The sequence below is a fragment of the Saccopteryx bilineata genome, chromosome 4 (genome assembly GCF_036850765.1).
Source record: "Saccopteryx bilineata isolate mSacBil1 chromosome 4, mSacBil1_pri_phased_curated, whole genome shotgun sequence".
Taxonomy (NCBI): domain Eukaryota; kingdom Metazoa; phylum Chordata; class Mammalia; order Chiroptera; family Emballonuridae; genus Saccopteryx; species Saccopteryx bilineata.
The window spans coordinates 264,699,311-264,719,622 of NC_089493.1; the positions used below are offsets into that span (position 1 = coordinate 264,699,311).

The following is a 20,312-nucleotide window of genomic DNA, read 5'->3' on the forward strand; positions in this document are numbered from 1 at the left end:
AATCTTTTATTTGGGGCAACTTGGATAGCTGGGTAGAGGTAGTGGGTATTTTCAGTGGCTCCTATTATAATCCCATTCCTTTCTTGTCTAGAACTGTGTTGCATCACGACTGAGGGCTTTCGGGTGACTCCTTTTACAATGCAGACCTCGAGAGTAGAATCTTGGCATTAGACACTGACAAGGACTTAGATCAACTAATAGACGTCATGTATCTAGACTGAAAGAGGGACACGACTTGGAGTAGCCCAAGGAGCAAGGACCCCAGGCAGGAGGGCTTTGCTTAGGATGTCACAGGAGTGAGTAGGGTAGCATTTGGTCCAGAGAGAAGGGGCGGGGGGAGAGGAAGGTGTGTGGAAAGATGAGGGGTTCTCCAATACTTAGAAGGGCTAAAGGGAGAGCTGGACCCCACATACCAGGCATTGTCGGAGGACAAGCCTGGGAGAGGGAAGGTTCGGGGTCAATGCTTCTTTAATCTCCCACTCAAGAAAACGCGTTATAAAGCAAGTCAGTGAGAGTGGAATCACTTCAAATCTGCTCTCCTTTTTTAAAGCAAATTATGGTATTCACCAGTGAACTGTTACTAGTAATGACATGTGTGCCTACCTCAGGATAGGTTTCCTTCAGATATCAACATGTGGTGGTCTGTAGTGCTGGTGACAGTGTGTGAAAACTCCTGCTCTCAGATGAGCCACCTGCTGTGTGGGGCATTGGGAGGGCCAGCCTTGCGGCCAGGACCCCACAGTGAGGTCTTCTGTCTTGGGCGGGCTGTTGAAGCAGATGACCCTTAGATTTCCAGGTTAACCCAATGAAGGTGACAGTTAACTAGTTGGTAGGTTATAATTTAAGAGAGATAGTCCCTCACCTCAATCTCATAATTCTTTCTTTGCCTGTTCTTTGTGATCCGTCTGCTGAAGGCTTTGTGTGTCTCAGTGAAATATATGTAGAGTTTTAAAAACATTTTGTATTTCAGACACATTAAAGATAGGGTGGGGAGTACAGTGAACCCTTGTGTCCCATCATCCATCTATAGCAGTCAGCAGCCCATCATCACACTTGTTTTATCCTTTTTCTTACCCACTACCCCTCTGCATTAAATTATTTTGGAGCAAAAATTTAATCCATAAATATTTTAGTAAAAAGACAAGGACAGTTGTTGTTGTTTTTTTAAATCAGTGCTGCCACTATAGCTTAGAAATAAAAACAACCTTGTCCCATTGTTTTAACTTTAAGTTCATTTTGTGTTGTGCCATATTTATATATACAGTTTTATATATTTTACTGTCTTCAATATTACAGTCTTAAAATCAATGATATCACAGCCTAATAAGAATAAGGCACTTCCCTACCTGTGGTGGCACAATGGATACAACATCAACCTGGAACGGTGAGGTCGCTGGTTCAAATCCCTGGGCTTGCCCGATCAAGGCACATACAGGAAGCAACTACTACTAGTAGATGCTTCCTGCTTCTCCCTCCTCTTTCTCTCTCTTTCTCGCTTTCTCTCTCTCTCCCCTCTCTCCAAAAATCAATAAATTTTTTTAAATCTATTTAAAAAAAAGAATAAGGCGCTTTTATTTTCAAGTGTAGCAGCAGATAATGGTACATTGCACATTTGACAATATCAAATCCAAAGAAATATGCTGTATTATGTAATGGTTTTCTTTGAATAGATACCTAAAATATTTCTAAGTAAGAATTTTCTTGCTTTTGAAACCTGAGTAATGAGGTGAAACCCAGGGGTAAGTTCATTTGTAGATAATTTTTTTTAGCCCCGAGTGAGTGTGTAACGAGGTAACCTCCTCATGCATAAACATTTCCTAGGGTTTTTAGTGCAAGCCAGTCTTTTGTTTTTGCCTTGCCCCTATCAAGGGTTAAACTGCAACCCCACCCTTTTACCACCCAGACACAATGAAGAAAATGTGAACTGAACCCAGGGAAGAAGTGAGAGTACCTGGGCGGGGTGAAGCTGCTGCCGCCTGTGTCACGAGGCCGGGGCCCACACGGTTCCTGCGCCCACACCACAGGAAGGCGTTTTGGCAGCCCTGGAAAAGTCACTAGTGGAGCCTTTCAGAGGTGGCTAGTTGAGCCCTCCAGTGCTCTTGAGAAGGCCATGTTATCCCAAAGGAGACAGGACTCCTCTCCTGGGCTGCCAGCCCCAGGACGAGGCGCCACCAAGAGCCACAGCCGCACAGCTCACCTGTAGGTGTCACCCCACAGAAGTACATATGAGCTACTGTGGGGGGCAAGAGTGCAATTGTGAAATTCAGTAATATCCTGGAAAATCCGGATTACAAAATATTTCAAAATTAGAGATTATTTTATGACTTCAAAGATGCACTTGTAATTCATAGCCTCCTTTTGATTACACATGATGCCTGGGTCGTTCCCCGGCATCTGCTTGTCCTTCCAAAGCTAAAGAGTCATGTCCTGGGTGCCACTCTTCCCTGGAGACTACCCACTCCAGTGGCCACCGGCTCTGAATCTGATACAAGGTTCTGTGATGCCTGGCCCTGGCATTGCATGCGAGCGTGGAGAGGGAGAGACAGAGACGTTCTGTGTTGTTGTGAGCACCAGGCCCCAAAGTGGGAACAGGCTTCCAGAGACCACCCAAGGGCCCCAAATGGGCCAAAAGCCAAAGATGGACACCGTGCAAATCCAGGGACTATGTAATTTCAGGACGTTGCCTGCTTGAACCTCACGGGTGCAGCTGAGCACTGCATGGCAATTTATATATTTGTTTCTGTTTTGCTTTTAAATCAGTATGGTTTTCTCCTGCAATCGTCATTACATAAAAAAATTCCATGGTAGCATTTTTCTGTTCAATTTTCTGATCTAAAAAGTGAGTTGTGAATCAGTGGTTTGGAGGATAATGAAAATTCATTTCACGTAGAAGCATCTTTCTATAAACATCGCTTATTGTTCGCATTGTACTCAAGAGGGAGGAGGTTGAAATGCACTATTCTAGTTTTACCAACAGCCCTCCACTATTAATAATCTCAAAGACATCACTTCTGTGTGATAAGATAGTTGTTGCTTTTTGCTCAATAAATGGTACGGGATAGAAGCAAATTTAAAATAGTACTGAAAAACCTGTCACTGAATTAAGTGTGTAACTAAGTTATTAAGTTTTGTAATTTTGTGTTATATCCCCAATTATATTTCACACCAATATGGCTTTGCTTGGCTTGGACCCCACTTTTTTCAGTTGGAGGTGGCCCACAGTGCTGGGCGGCAGCGCCTGCAGCTGTGCTGCTGTCCCCGCAGCAAAGGGCACTCTGTTCTAGAGGGCAGTGAATCATGGCCCGGCCCTCTGACTGGTGATGGAGTGGCCCGGGGGTCAGAAGTGAGTGTCCTAAGTTCTGTCTCCTTAGTTTAGTACTAAACCACATAATATTTGCAGGTAGAAGAATCAGATGAAGAATTTCTCCAATTGCCAAAAATAAAATTGGAAGGGGCAATTTTAGCTGGTGACTTGAAGTACATTATATCAGTTTGTGTGTGGGTGTGAATATTTAGTGTTTTTTGTCTCTTCAGCTGTCTTCGACTATATGTACATGTGTGAGTATAGACATGCACCTCCGGCTTGAATGTCTACGGGATTATTTTAACAGATCTGTCATGAGACATGAAAATGCCCAGAGAAATGACTTGTAAAATGTATAGTGGGTTGTTATAGCAGGGACAGCAGAGGTGAGTTTATTTAGGATCATTATGAGAGGTGTGGCTCTTCTGCCTTCCTGGGTGGTGTAATCAAAAGCACTTTCGTCATCTCCGCCATGTCTCAAAGCGAGTGTTCCCGGGAGGCCAGCCCTGGGCCAGCTGGCGGGGGTGAGCCTTGTAAGATAAGAGGCACTGCTTTGTGGGCTGACCTCCAGGTTGCCTGGGCCGGAACCTGCACCCAGGCACCCTCCATTGATGCTGGCCCTTCTCTTCTGTTCTCCACAGTGGTCTCGAATGCCTTGGCCCCACCACCTCTCACATTCTGTGACCCCATCCAGCTTCACCATTCCCCCTGAGGTTGGGCCAGTTGTAAGCTTTTTGAGTGATACGTGTGCTGTTGTCCTTCCCCCCACCACCACCACCCCAGCTGCTGTACAGGTGGCCCCTATGTGTCATCCCTGCACCCGCACGTAGCCAAAGCAATCGATTTCCTTACAGAAGTGCATGCCCTTGGACAAGCATCCTCCCTTTAACGAGCCTCGGGTGTCCTTATCTATAAAATATAGTATCAATCTGTTACATTGGCCACTGTGACAAGCCGGTGACTGGCGAACCTGAAGTCCCTGCTGCCACACTCAGCGCAGCAGGTGTTCCCAGGGGTGACTACATTAGTCCCCCCTTGCCCGGGATTGTTCACTGAGGTTTCAGTAGCCCGCACTCAACCTCGGTCTGAAAATATTAAATGGAAAATTCCAGAAATAAACAATTCATAAGTTTTAAATTGCTTATTTTTCTGAGGAGCTTGATAAAATCTCACACCATCCTCCTCTACTGCCTGGGACGCGATCGGCCCTCTGTCAGTGTCTCCACACTGAATACACGCTTCGCCAATTAGTCACTTACTTAGTAACCATCTCAGTTATCAGATCAGCTATCTTGGTATCACTGTGCTGGTTTTCAAGTAACCCTTCTTTTACTTAATAATGGCCCCAAAGCACAAGAGTAGTGATGCTAGCCATTTGGATATGCCAAAGAGAAGCTAGAAAGTGCTTCCTTTTAAGTGAAAAGCTATGTACAATAATATAGGAAAAAACATCTATGTATAAGATTCAGAACTATCACAGTTTCAGGAATCCATTGGCGGTCTTGGAATACATCCCCCGTGGATAAGGGGGACTGCTGTCCTGTGAGCTTCTGCCTGAGACCCTCTTCTGCCTGGCACTCCCCAGCCCTCTGCCTCCCCTCTCCTTACACTCTACAGCCTCTTCCTCAGAACTGTCACCCTCAGTCCCCCACAGGTTGGTCCTCCCCCCTACTCACACTACTCAGGGTGTTCTTGGTGCTGCTAAATCCAGCAGTTTTCTCTGGCCTCTGTGGTGGCATTTAACATAAACACCTTTTCCCTCTTGAAATTTCCTCCTCTTAACCTGTTCTGGCTCTTCTCCAGCTTCTCTTGATTCTTGTCCTTTCTCCTCTCCGTCTGACCCCCTGACGGGCTTCCAGGAGAGCCCTGACTTGAGAAGGCATCTCTTAGTGCCCGGCTGCAAATGTGGTGACTGTCACCCAGTGCAGCTGGGTGGTTGGGGGCAGGTGACATGTGGCCAGTCCAAAGAGAGATGGGCTGAAGTATAAAATATATACTAGATTTCAAAAACCTAATAACCAGGGGGAAAACTGTAAACTATCTTGTTAATAACTTTTCTCTTGATTACGTGGGAATGATAATATATGGATATATTGGGTTAAATGAAATTAAAATTAATTTCATCTGTTTCTTTTTGCTTTTTTAATATAGCTATAGAAACTTAAGTTATAGAGGGTGTTGGCGCTTCATGTTTGCTGACAGCGCTGCCTTGGAATAGGAGCCAGCCTTCAGGCGGGCATCCTCTCACTCGCCCACTGACACACTTTGAGAGATTGTTCTTCCATTTATATACTGATGCACCCATCACATGTCTTTTGAGACCTCCCTGTGTACCAGGCCCATTCTAGGTATGGAGGAGACAGAGGTTAATGCTCCTATGAGTGCATCCCAGGTTGGCATCACTCTCTCAGCGGCAGTTCCCTATTGATGCTCAAGTCAGTCTTTGTGCTGAGCAGCCTATGGGCTGCAGAGGACACCTGTGCCCTGAGCAGAGCCTATACCTGCTGCCCTCCCCACTGTACAGTATGGAGAGGGGGCCACTGTGAGGTAGGTTTGGCCCCTCCAGAAAAAGGAATGTCAGACCTTGCAAGAGATATGACCAGCTTTTGTTATCCAACTTTCTGGAGTTTTGAGTCCTCTTGTGCCTAGGTTTTCTCAACGAAATATCGCCCAGCCTTGTGTAGGTGCTGGAGATAGGGTTGCGGGGACTAACACACTCATTCTGTGCCTTCAGGCAACCCCCAGTCTAGAGGGGAGAGGATGCACTCCTGACTATGATCACAGCCACCTCTCTAGACTCAGAAGAAACAGGAAGGAGAGCCCGTGACATTAGGCCTGTCTGCTTCTAGTTCTGCATTATCTAATCCAGGCATGTTAAAAGCTTTAGGGGCCCTATATTAAGAGCCATTAGGTGCGACCAGCTGTTGGATATAGCAAGGCAGGTGCTCAGCCGACCCCAGGTCTCCCAGAGTGGCTGTGGGGGATTGACCCTAGCTCCCTGAAAAGTGGAGGGCTATCCCTGAAGCCCAGGCCTGGAAGGAGCTACGGTTCCCACAGACAAGCAGCACATATAGATTATTGTCCTTGAACTGTTCACATTTTATTTTTAAAAATTAGGTTGCCTTGGCCAGTTGTCTTTGTGGATAGAGTGTCAGCCCTGTGTATGGACATCCCTGGGTTCCATTTCCGGTCAGGGCACACATGAGAAGTGACCATCTGCTTCTCTTCTTTTCCTCTCCCCTGTTCTCTCTTTCTTCCCCTCCTGCAGCCAGTGGCTCGGTTGGTTCAAGCATCAGCCCCAGGGCAGAGGATAGCTCAGTTGGTGAAACATCGGCTCTGAGTGCTGAAGATAGCTCAGCTGGACTGAGCGTTGGCCCCAGATGGGGGTTGCTGGGTGGGTCCCGGTCAGAGCACATGCGGGAGTCTGTCTCACTATCTCCCCACTTCTCACTTAAAAAAATTAGGTTAATATGATTTGTGGCCTTTTGAGAGGAAGATGTGCCGCACATCTGGGCAAGCTGTACTGGCATGCCATGGATGCCATAGCAGCGCCAGCTTCATGGAAGTGTGTTAGCTCTTTTTCCCCATGTGGATTCTCACCCTAGCACCCCACTGGAGTACCCAGGAGAATACAGCCACACCTCCTTAATGGATTGTCTTCATCAAAGCAGCCTTTGTGGAAAACAAACAAACAAGTAAACTTTGTTTATTGTCTTGTGTTTGCAGTTTGACCACAGCAGCTCAGTATGACCATCCTGCCTGGTTGTCCTTTCCCGAGAGAGTGAGGGGGAGGGAAGGGCAACCAGCCCTCCCATCCCAGAGTGCCAAGGGCTCTTTCTGCCTTCACCTTCCCATTTGCAGCGTCCAGGCCATGTGACCCCCACCCCACCTCCAGCACGCATTGAACTTGCTTATGATTAGACTTCCCACCGTTCTACCTGTACTTGCCAGGTTTCTGACAAAGAAGCATGATGTATTCCTACCACTGGCCCTTCCTGGGATCCAACAGTGATCTCTATTCTATGATTCTTCTTTGTTATCCTCTTCTCCCTCACTTTCCCTTTCGGTGTGTATTGTATCCTGTCTTTCTGAAAAGTACAGTGGGCTCATTGACATAGTGTGTTTGTTTCCTATTGTTGCTGTAACAAATTGGCATGGACTTGGTGGCTTAAAACAGCAAAACTTTCTCATCTGACTGTGCTGCAGGTCAGCATCCAAAATGGGTTTTCCCGAGCTGAGCTGAGGTGTTAGCCCAGTTGAGTTGCTTTCAGAGGCTCCAGGGGAGAATCGTTTTCTTGCCTTTTCCAGCTTCTGCCTGTGCTGTGTGCCTTGGCTTCTGCCCCGTGTCATTCTACCCCCCAACCCCGCTCCCATCTCGTGCCTGTTCTTGCCCTCACCCTCCTGCCTCCCTGTGAAAGGACCTGGACCTGCTTGGATAATCCAGGATAATCTTCCCTGCTTGATCCCTACCTTAATCACATCGGCAGTGTCCCTTTTCCCGTGTAACCTAGTATAGTCAGTCACAGGTTCCATGGATCAGGATGTGGTCGGATATCTTTGGGGGCCGTTATTGTGCCTACCACAGATAACCTTATTTATTTAAGAAGAGATCGTTAAAGAGTTTGATTCTTTTTTTTGTCATTGAATTTGGCATAAAAATATAGAAAATGACCCTAAGGAGGAAAAAAGTATTGACTTCTCCAAGGAGATAATGGGTACTGCTGCCTTGGGATAAAATTCTCAGTGACTATATGAAATGTGGTTTCAAAACAGGTGTGTCCTCCATTAACAGTGCTCAGAAGTAACAGCTAATATGCAGGACACAGTAGCGTCCATTTCAGATCCCAGTAAAAACTGCATTGTAACCCTCTCTTTTATTGTAAGTAAATAGTTTCTGGCTGATATCAGCAAAAACTTTAGTCCATAGCACATTCGAAATGAGGTGTTTATAACCAGGATTTAGTAGAAATAAATCTAGTGGTATTCTTAAGTAAGACATGGAAACAATGGGATGCCAGTTTGGCATTATGTTGTATGAATCAAGGGACAGAACAGGGGCGGGACCAGGATTGCTCTGCGTAATGATGGTCATCACTGAATTCAAAGCTGTTTCGAGGAGGCCTTAACGAATGTTTCCCCTCTTTTTCCTTCTCAAATGGCTGTTTCCTGACCCATCCCTCTTGCTCCAGGATTTGCGCAAGCAGGTAGCGCCACTGCTGAAGAGCTTCCAAGGGGAGGTAAGCGTTTGTATTTATTTCATATTCTGAGCCACCCTTCATAGTTCATCACGCTTTCTTTTTATTCCCATTAAATAAGTACCATTAACAGAGGAAGGTGCCCACCCAGAGGGAGCCTTCCCAACTGCGCCAGCCTACCCTCATTCAAGTTCTGTGCTTCCCAATGTGATGTGTCCACTGGGTGGCCAGAGCCTGTTTAGACCACAGCCTGTAAAAGCTCATGAGCTTCCTCAGGCTCACCGGTTCCCGAGCTGGTCTGGGGGTACCGCTGTGAGGCCTCCGGAGCGGGGGGGATGGAGTGGGGCAACCTGGTGCTTTCCATGCAACTGTGTGGGGAGAGGAAATTCGATTGATTGAGCTTGAAAAAAGAGCAACCAGCAGAAGTCATGAGGAGTGAGTTTAGGCTGAACAGAGGGAAAAGTTTTCTAGGAGTGAGTTTAGGCTGAATAGAGGGAAAAGTTTTCTAATATATCCTTCCAGAGAAGGACTGGGCGAGATGGTAGGTGGCCTGCCAGTCACAAGACAGGAGCCCTGGCCGCCATAGAGTAATCTCCACAAAGAGGACGGTGGAGGTGGCTGACACTCCGACTCCTTCCCAGCCCTTTGTGTAGGATCAGTGGATTTTAGCCAGAAATTTTGTTATTGGTGTGGAGTTATTCATTCAGCCCGTGCTGCTTCTGTTGGAATGATGAAAGTAATAATAATACTGAGGAAAGGAAGTGAGACTTTTTTAAAGGCTTGTAAAGAAGCCATATTGGTAGGACCACAGGAATGCCCAGAGAACAGGGGGAGGGGCACGATCCAGGGAACTGAAATGACATGAATTGCCTTTTCCTCAGAAGTACCTCCCCGAACCCTCATTCTGTGCATAAAACTGTCACCTTACACCTACCCGCATTTGATCTGATCTCTTTCTTCTATCTGTTCAGCAGCTTTGTGAGGCCCTCTGGCTTAGAGTTTCTCTACCTGAAATAGTTCAGTGTACTGTTTTTGTTGTTTGCTTGTTTTTCTTTCTTCTTGAAAAATCTCGATTACATCAAAGTAGAGAGATTAGTATAATGAACACCTGTACTCCCTTTACCCAGACTCACCACTTGTTAACATTCTGCCACATTTGCTTCCCATCCTGTTGTTAAACATTAGAAGGTAAGCTGCAGACAGCTCCGCACTGTACCCTCAAACATATGTGTATATCTCCTAAAATGGAGGATATTCTCCAACATTTCCACACTAGCCCTGAATATCACAATTGGGACTAATTAAGACTAATTCCATGGTATCTAATATTTGGTCCAAAAATTAGATATCCCCAGTTACCCCAAATTGTGTCTTATAGCTGCCTGCCCCCAACCAGGGTTCAATCAGGTTCATGCATTGCATTTGATATATATAGCTTTCTCTACTCCCCCACCATTGTTACTATTTTTTATTACATTGAGTTTTGTGTGTGTGTGGTGTTTTAGTGTTATTTTTGTTTGTTTATTTGTTTTAAGATCTAAATTATCTTATAGATTATTTCACATTCTGGATAGTAGGTTTTGTTCTGGATATATTAAATTTGAAAATACCTGAGGTCTGACCAGGCAGAGACACAGTGGATAGAGCATCAGACTGGGACGCGAAGGACCCAGGTTCGAAACTCCAAGGTTGCTGGCTTGAGCCCAAAGGCGCTGGCTTGAGCCCAAGGGCGCTGGCTTGAGCAAGGGGTCACTCAATCTACTGTAGACCCTGGTCAAGGCACATTTGAGGAAGCAATCAATGAGAAACTAAGGAGCCACAACAAAGAATTGATGCTTCTCATCTCTCTCCCTTCCAGTCTATCTGTCCCTCTCACTGACTCTCTCTGTCTTTATCGCCAAAAAAAAAAAGAAAATACCTAAGAAACATCTAGGCTTCTTATTTGCCTATCTTTTAAAAAGTTTATTTGTAAAGTAAATATTTTTATAGTACTGTTAATTAATATTTACCAAGCCTTTGCTAATTATATTTATATTAAATAATTTATGCTTATTAGTAAGCTGGTTTTAGTAGAAGGGACTAAATCCCACTTGTTTCTGAGGAATGAACTTAGTAGCAGAGGGCACCTGGAGTTAGGGACCACACCTGCAGGGAGGATTGTCCGTGAGTAAGGCCAGAAGGCAGCATGTCTTGGTGCTTCGATGGGCACGTTCCAGTCAGCTGGTTTTTTCTAAAACGCCACCTTCTATGATCAGAGGCTTGTTTTTATACCCTTCATTAGTGTTTACTGGGTGCATTTTATTTATCAAATATATATATTTTTTGATCATTCCAGGGTGCTTGAGTTTCCCTTAGAAAAATATATTAGTGAAAAAATGTTCTTTGTCTCAGAATTTGTATAGATTACTTCCTATTTGAGATCCATAAAAGAAAACAAAACAAAATGAGTTTTTCAGACAGCAAGAAATTACCTGCAAGAGCTGGTAATTGTAGTGTGTTCGAATGTCCTGGGAAACATTCACCTCATTGGGGCACCACTTGTGCCCCTCCATGTTTTCTTGTGGTTCTCAGGGAAAATCCAGACACCTTCCTTCCTGTGATTTATGAGACCCACGTGATTTGGTGACTGCTTACCTTCCTAGACTTCTCTCACCACTTACTACCTATCACTGGACTCAAAGCCATTCTAAATTTCTGCCAGGCTTTATGCTCTGGGAGTCCTCAGGGGCCTCCAAGCCTTTGAATGGGCTGCTCCTTCTTCCTTCCCCTTCACCTGGCTCACTCCTGTGTGGCATCACTTCCTCAAGAAAAGTCTTCCCTGAGCCCCAGGGATAGCCAAGTTCCCTGCACCATGTGCTGCCATTGCACCCTGCACTATTTGTGACACACTTGTCATTGTGCCTGAGAGCTGCCTATGACTTTGTTCCCCATGAGTCTGTAAATGTGTGGAAGCACCCTCTGTGTCCTGTCCTATTGGCCATTGGTATTTGAAGCAACTGGAACTAAAGTATGTGAGCTCTCAAAAATAGTTATTGACCCAGTGCTTGAACAGTGAGGTTCCTCTGGAGGAAGTTTTCAAACATTTGCCTCTATCCTTTCTTCCAGTTATGTTGCTGTTAATAAGGAACCCCCGAATATATGCTCGGGAAATACCTTAGAAAAAGGTATTTGTTGTCCTTGATTGAAAAGTTTGGAATATCTTTAATCATAACAGTGACTCACAATTATTATAGCAAAGTCATCCAATTTAACTCACATTGAAATTAGTTATTTATATTTCTAACTAAGTTTGTGTTTTTCACAAACCCAGCCAACTGATTAGTGGGGGTAAGGGGAGTAACCTAAATGGTCGGTCCAATTTAAGGCATATTTTAGGTCAGTAATTTAGACAATCCCTTCAGTGTAGTGTCACTTACACTCTAGAAAAATGCTGTCTTTCAGGTTGTCTCCTTCTCTCCTCCCAGAGGATCATCGTATAGAAGGTGGAGGGGTAAGGGGTGGGCTTAGGCCTTACAACAATTACAGAAATATTTCCACAATGTCTCGACATTATTATGGGAGAGTTCTATCAATCATTCATGAAATAAATAGTTCTAATCTTTTGCAAACTTCTTCAGAATATTGTAAAAGAAAGAACAACACTTTCTAACTTACGAGGCTAATATAACCTTGATGTCAAAACCAGACAAGAACAGTATAAGAAAGGAATATTGAAGTAGACAAATTTATGAATAGATATGCAGAAGTCCTTTAAAAGATATGAGTAAATTGAATCCATCAAGTTCTGTGTATCCCAAGAGTGCTATTTGGTTTAATAGAAAAATGCATTAATGCAAATTATTAATTATAATTTTACAATTATAAATTTACTAATTATTTATATTAATTAAATTATTGATTATAAGTATAATTTATAAGTTCATTAGCAGATTAAAGAGGAAAATATTATCTCAATAATTACAGGAAAAGAATTTGGTAAAATTTAACATTCGTTCATGATAAAAACTACTACCAGCAAACTAGCATTAAAGGGGAAACTCTTTAACCAAGTAAAGGTATTTATCAAAAACCTATATCAGTCATCATACTCAATGATGTTGAAAATGTTCCCTTTAAAGTCAGGAACAAGTTAAAAATGCCTATAATTCTACTTTATTTAACATTGTACTCGAAGTCTTAGCATGGGAGACAAGAAAAAGAAATTAAGTATAAGTATTGTCACAGAAGAAATAAAACTCATTTTTCAAGTGAGCTTCAATTATTTAACAAGGTTGCAAGATACAAAATCAATATACAAAAGTAAATACATACTTCTACATCAACAGCAAACGGAGAAAGGATACCACTGGCCAGAGCAACAAAAAATAAAGGCTACCTAGATAAAAATATAGTAAGGCATAGAAGCTCTTTCTGAAGAAAAGAATAACATTTATATTAAAGGATATTAAAGATTTAAATGGAGAGAGATGAGGTATTCAATGGTAGAAATTCCCACTATTATTAAAGATATCAGTTTCCGCCAAATTGATTATGTTGTGAGTCATTGTAGTTCTAATCAAAATTCCAAAAGGATTTTTTTATGATACTTACAAAGCTGATTTCAAAATTTATAGGAAGCTGGTAATTGTGAAGATAATAAGAACACGATGGAGGATTTGACCTATCAGATAATCAACCATAGTAATTGGCACAGGGATAGACAAATACACCCATGGAACACAAAGCGGTCAGAACTGACCTGTGCATACACGGAAGTGAAACGCATCACAAAGAGCCTTACAGATCAGTGAGGAAAGGGTGGACATTCAATAAACAGTCCTGTGGCAATTGGCTATCCTTATGAAATTAAATGAAATTAGATCCCTATCTCGAGCCATATGCAAACACAAATTACAGGAAGAGACTTAAGACAAAACTTTAAACTTTTTTGAAGAAAATGCAGAATATGATGACTGGGTAAGATGACTTAAACAGAAAACCATAAAGGAAGAAATTGTTATATTCAACTACATTAACATTTAAAAGTAAAAGCTATTTTTTTTCCCCATGGAAAGATGTATGAGAGAAATGAAAAGATAATCCCAGGGTACTGCTAGCTCAGCTTTACCTTTGTGTGAACTAGTAAAAGGCTCTACCTTTCTCAAGACATTGTACACATCTGTTGGAAACCTGTCATAATGAAGATTCCAACCTCTTTGAATCTTTTTCAAATGCCTCTGATGTGAATGGGCGCCCTAGGGTTATACCATGCACAGATCATATGTTGGGTACTGTTGGCCACAAGTCACAAACCAGACAGTTGCCACACACATAATTGACAAAGGGTGCCACACACATAATTCAGAAAATATAAAAAACATTTACCTAGTAATAAGAAAAAGACGAACATCTCAATAGCAATATGGGCCAAAGCCGTGAATGGCTTTCTCTTAAGAGAAAATCAGAATGGTCAACAAATATATATATGAAAAGTTACTCAACCTTGTAATCAGGGAAACACAGAATAAAACAATTTAAGAGCAATTTACTTATGTCTGCCAGGTTGGCCAAAATTCAAAAGTCGAGATAGGAGTGTAAATGCATGTAACCTTTTTGAAAACCTGTCTGGCATCAGATACTAAAGCTAACGAACATACATCACAACAGCAGTTTCGCTCCTGAGTATATTCCCTAAATAGACTTAGACGTGGGCCCCAGGAAGCATGTTCAGGAATGTTTGAAAGTAGTAAACAAGGAGAAACAACCCATTTCCATCAGCTGTAGAAAAAATAAGTAACCATGGAATACAACACAGCAGGGAAAGTGAATGAAATGCAAAACTGCAATAGCAAGTTGATAATGTTTAGGGAAACATGTAGGTTTTTATTATATAATAGAACCACAAGGAAAAGGTTAAACAGGAAATTAAGAGTAGAGGTTATCATAGATTAGACACAAAGGAGGTTTCTAGTGTGTAGGAATGCCCCTACTCACAGGTGCTTCTTTTGTTATTTTAAGTATAAACTGTTTTCAAAAAGAAATAATTGTGCTTACAAAGCAATAGCCATATAATTCTATTTTTGTATGTCAGAAGCTGAATATTATCTTCTCCTCCCTTTGCTTTGCATTTCATCTGTGATAAATTTTAATCTCCAGGCAAATGGATACTTCCACTGACGTTATGCACTTGGGCAGGCTGAGGGGGATAGCACATTTGTAATAATGTTCAAAATGGCATTTGTGAGACACTTAGCAGGTTTCAGCGCTGTGCTGCATATGCTCACCCAGTCTTCACAGTACTGGCAAGTAGCGGCTGCATCTACCTTCCTGTCACCAGATCTCTGGAGCTGTATCTGTCTTCTCCGTTGACTTCCACTGTTGGAGAAAGCGCCCTGTCCTCAAACCCAGGCCCTTCCACATGGGCGCGGGAGCTTTCTCAGAAACCATAGTTCTGCAGCTATCCCCACTCCAGTATCTTCAGTCTCTGCTAGTTACTGGATTCTTCTCATCAGCATTTCTACAAGCACTGGTCTGTTCCATCTTGAGACAGAGACAGACAGAGAGAGATGCCAAACCTCCTTTGTCCCCCAGCCCACTTGTCCAAGCTTCTCCAAAGAGTCATCACCATCCTGTGTGTGTTCCCATTATTCTTCAAACCATGCCAGTCTGATATCCGCCACACTCTCCCTCGACCCTGTTAGTCTCCTTCCCTTTCACAGCGACATTCGGCACACCTGGCCACCCCTCTCTCCTAATAGGTTCTCTCTCTTGACAGCCCATGACATTTGCCCTCTGGGTTCTTCGTTCTGGGCTCTCTCTGGCTATTGATTTTTAGTCTTCTTGGGCAGTTCCTTATTTTCCTTCAGACTGCTGAATCATGGCATTCTTTGCTCTATACTTTCTCAGTATCTATATGCTGAAAACTCAGATTTCTCTCTCTATCTTGGTCTTCTCTGTTCAGAGTTCCAGGCTAATGTAAGACTGCCTGTTGATCACCTTTTAGGTATTCCACAGGAAATAATGCATACATAACCCACAAACCACCTCCCCTTCTCCGACTTTCACACTTGCTGAAATGTGCTTCTCCTCCATTCTTTCCCTTCTTAGGACTAACTCCCTAGTCCACCTCATTGCCTCAGCTAGAAATCTAGCTAGTCCTTCTTTCCCCATATGTCCCTATCTCCTCCATCCTTCCTCTGAAGTTACTCAGATCTGCCTGATTCTTCCCATCCCAACACCCACGCTTGTCCACAGCCACTGTGTGTCCCCAAGAACATCGCAATGGTTCCCTAACTGACCTCTGTTCCAGCCCTTACCCATCCCACCCCTACCTTTCCTCCATGCCTCAGCCGGGATGCGGTCACTTACTTGATTATAGCCTTTCAGTGGCTTCCCAGTGCTTTAGAGGTGAACACAGAACCCTGACCTTAGCCAGAATCCTGACCTTAGCCTTCAGAGTGCATGGACTGGTCATGGCCTGCTTCCCTCTACTCCACCCTTTCCCCCAACCCCCTGCCTGACCCTTATCATCCTTTCATTCTTACCTCAGATGTCATGCCCTCAAAGAGGTCTCTGACTCTCAGTCCATACCAGGGCCCTCTTACTGTTTCTCTCAGCACCTTGTCCTTTTGTTCAGAGTGCTTTTCTCATTGTGTTTGTGAGTTTATGTCTACCACTCTCTCTAGATTTTCTTTTTCTTCTTCTTCTCCCCCCCCCCCCCGGGAAAGTGGGAGAGAGAGGAAGGGAAAAAGAGAAAGAAAATCATCAGCTTGTTGCTCCACTTAATTGTGCATTGATTGCTTCTCATATGGGCACTGACCAGGAATCAAACCAGCAACCCTGGGCTCAAGCTGGTGACCCCAGGATTGAGCTGGTAACCTCAGGTTTTGAATCAGCAACCTTGGTGTTCTAGGTTGCTCCTGTATCCACCATTGGTCAGGCTCTAGATTTTCTACGTCTGTTTTGGCCTCCTCTGTATACCTAGTACCTGGCCCTAGTGAATAGGCAGTAGGTGTCCACTGGGGCGGGTGGGGGAAACAGCAGCCCATTTTACAGATGAAGAAACTAAACCCAGAGAGGGTAAGTACACTACCTAAAGTCACACAGGTGATAGCGGCAGACCTGAGCTCTCTGGCACCATGGGCATATTCTTTAATGTTGTGCAGTCTGACAGTGCATGGGAAGTGGGGAGGACCCCTTCCGCTGCTCTATCATCTCCATCAACCTCCCCAGTCTTGGATAAGGACCATTGGTGTTCATTTTGTATAAAGTGCTGGGTAAATGCAGCTTCAGCTTTCCCTCCCCTCCTACCCAGCCCTTCCTATATCAGATCTGGCTTTCGACACCTTGTCTCTCATAACTGTCCATAATATGTGCATACCTTTTGCCACGACCATATCTGCACCCCTCAGAGGAGTAGGGCCCAGGTTAACTGCAGACTGTGACTTCATCCCACTGTCATCTGCTGACATGGCCCACGTGAGGGGCCCAGGACTTATTTTCATCTTCCCTTTGTACTGGAGGTCCCCTGTAGGTATAACATACCAGCAATATTCAGAGCCGCCGTCAGGCCGTGTGAAGGCCCACATTGCCTCTGATGCTGAGTTTTACTCTCTGATATTCATTCTTTTTTTTCTTTTTTTTTTAATTCTGTAAAACCTTGAGAGCCAGCAATGTGTATATCTCTGGGCCAAATAGGAGCTAAGGATGTAGCCATGGATACAGACGACAAGGCCTCTACTGTCATGAAGCCTGTGTTCTAGTGAAGAGAAAGAGATAATAAGCACAGGAGTAATGTCAGGTGGTGATAGTGCTGTAGGGAAATGGATGGGAAAGTGGGGAAGTCTGGGGAGCAGAGATGGTTGTCCTGGGAGGCCTCACCCAGGAGGTGACATTGGAGGGAAGACCTGCGTGATGAGGGCGAGCCAAGCACAAAACTGGGGAGAGTGTCCGGCAAGTGCCAGGGTTCTGAGGAGGGACAGCGCTCAGGTGACCAGAAGCCAGAAAGAAGGCCAAGGGCTGGGGCTTCAGGAGTGAGGGAAGAAGGCAGGCCGGTGTGGCCAGCGAGGGCTGGGCAGGCAGGGCCTGGGGGGCCATGCTGGTAAGCTGCTTTCAAAAGCTGTGGTCCAAAGAAGCAGTTTGAGTGCAGTGGGAAGCAAAGGCCCTGTGCACACTTGATGGATTTTAATCAAATAATAGATAAAATGGATTAAACTGGGTAAATAATCCATGAATTAGTTGAAAGGGACTAAGAGTTTCAAGGATGTCCTGTGGCCCATATCTGCTGCGCTGTAACATATTTAAGTGTTCAGATCTAAAGGCCATGTCTAAATAAAGCCAGGGTGTCCGAGTGCTTTACTTCAAAGGACATTTCACAGGGAGTTAGAGGACCTGGGAGCCTGCCCAGGGACTGCCACTCACTCTTCTGTGACCTCAGGAAGCTCCCAGGCCTCTTTCTGCCTGACTTGACTCATCTGTACAGTGAGCGGGTGAGCACGGTGGTCAGGGGCCGAGTGGTGGGGGGCATAGTTCTGAAGTCTAGCACGAGCCAGTGGACTGATTAATACTTGGGTTGACTGTCATCAGCAGAGGGGACTCATCTAGCAATTGGAGCTATTCAAAAATGAAATAAACTGCCATCTAAGGTAGTGAGTTTCCATTACTGAAAGTATTTAAACAAGGGCCAGAGGACCGCCTGTCAGGGATATGGTCAGCTCTTACCCATTCTTTTTCAAGGCCCAACCCAAATGCCATACCCTCCAGGTCCTCCCCAGATACTCATCAGAAACAAACTCTTCTCATCTTTGGTAGGGTTCCGTTTGTATCTCTCTCTTGACTTTGAGCCTGAAGACATTCTGCCTTACAGTTTTTGGAATACAATTCAACTTGCCCCATGATAAGCCTTAAGCTTCTGAAAACTAGAGGGTCGTAACTGTGTGTGCACGTGCATGTACACATGTTTATGTCCCCATCATGTCTGTATGTAAGTGTTATGGGCAGGATGGTATTAGAGAAGACTGGACCAGATTGATGGTTCCTAAAGCTGGTACTCAGCTGGACCAATTCCAGAAAGTCAGCTCCCTGCGCTTACCTGCCTCCCCTAGAGGTTCTGATTTGTCAGGCCTGGGGTAGGACCTAAGAATCTAGTTTTATGAAGTCCACCCTGACTCTCATTTGTAACTGGTTGTAGGAACCACTGGGCTAGGTTCCCTCCAAGGGCAATTCCTCCTCCAGGTGAACTTCTGTGATTTAGTTTAAAATGTATTTCCAAGTTTCATATCCTTGGCTTCCTGCTCTCACCAGACTGGTCTATTTACTGTACCCTGAACATGCCTTGTGGTTTCCTGCCTCTGACCTTTTCCTAAAGTCATGGCCTCCATTACTATAACTTTTTGCTCTTCCTCACCTGTAAAAATCACTTCCATCCTTTAAGACCTAACTGAAAGTTCGCCTTCCTTGCTCCTTTTCCTTACCAACTCAGCCTGGTTTTAATTTTCTTTTGAGAGTCTGCGTTGTCTCTTAGGCCTTGTATCACTTCTCCCTTTCAAGCTGTTTAGTAAGACGTTTGCAGCTAAATTTCTCCCTTCCTCTCGCTTTCTCCTTCATTGGTAAGTACTCAGTGAGTACTTACCTTGCTGTGTGCGAGGCTCTGCACAGGATTCCTAGTGACCCACAAGAAATATAAGGCTGGTTCCCCTCCCAGGGGTGTCAAAGGTATCTGCAAGTTTGGGACGCCGTGTCCCTCCCAGGTGAGGGCGGAGCGGGCCAGGCCCGAGGACAGTGATAGGCTCTGGCTGGAGGACCGAGGAGGCTCCATGAGAACCCCGGCATAACCTACTGTCCCGACCCTGTTCCTGGCAGGACTTCCTTCCTTCTCGCCCAACACAGTCCTCTTCGGACTCTCGGGCCTTTTTACTTGTGACAGTTGAGGTGATGGTGGTGGCACTTGTGCTAGTTGTGGTGGTGATGGTGTGTTTTAATTATCTTCCAGTGAAATCTGAAGGCCTGGCATTACAGTGTCTATCTGAAGGCTTGCTCCATGATGGCTCAATTAGGAGAGCAGTAGGGCTGTGGTTCAATATTCAGGCCAGCTTCCTAATTGAAAACACATTTTCTTTTCCAAAGCTGCAGCTGGTTTGGTTCTGCTCATGCAGAAAAGGATATAACCTTGCATAACATAGGAAATGAACGGTTGAGAGAGAAGCCAAATTCAATTTCAGTCAGATATGTTGAGGCTAAGCCCATGATCTATGGAAGCAGGGGAGCGAGCCGCGTGCATGTGGAAAGGGGCGCACTCAGCAGTCTATTAATCACGGCCGCCCGCCCGGCGCTGCCGCCACCGCCGGTGCCACCGCGCCAGCGCCGCTCCTCCGACGGGCTGGAGAGCAGCCAAGCACTCCAGAAGTTAACCTCTTAAAGACCCAGAGCTGCTTTCTGTTGAATAAATGTAATTTTGTGGTCAGAAATAAATGCTTGTGATGTAGCAGGAGCTTTGAAAACAACAGAGAGCCAAAGCTATTACAAATTGCTCTGTGTTGTGGAAGTCAACAGCATACATCAAAATTCCAAGTGTACGGCAAATTGATTTCGGCCCAGAGCTCTGCAGCTATTCAATAAAAGTCCTATTAAGCCATTGTATGTAATGAACAATCCAGAGCAAATCTAATATTTTCAGTAGATAATGATTTTTAACATCCTCTCAGTAACCATCGCTAGAGTTCTTGGATGTTGACAGCGCATACCCACGTGTGGTGGGCCCTCCTCAGCTTTCTGCGGGAAGGCCAGGTACCCCTGAGCACAGGCTCCCTAAGGGCTCAACAGCAGACTCTGCTCCT

At 44.6% G+C, this 20,312-nt stretch overlaps 1 protein-coding gene across 8 annotated transcripts in view; it reads left to right on the plus strand.

Annotated features, from left to right (window-relative positions):
• Positions 1-20,312, plus strand: part of CUX1 (cut like homeobox 1) — a 373,287-nt gene that overhangs the window by 163,966 nt on the left and 189,009 nt on the right. For all 8 annotated transcript variants that reach the window (XM_066274464.1, XM_066274469.1, XM_066274467.1 and 5 more), the window contains exon 3: positions 8,494-8,541. In XM_066274464.1, the coding sequence (XP_066130561.1) occupies positions 8,494-8,541 (48 nt within the window). The remainder of the gene's footprint in view (positions 1-8,493; positions 8,542-20,312) is intronic.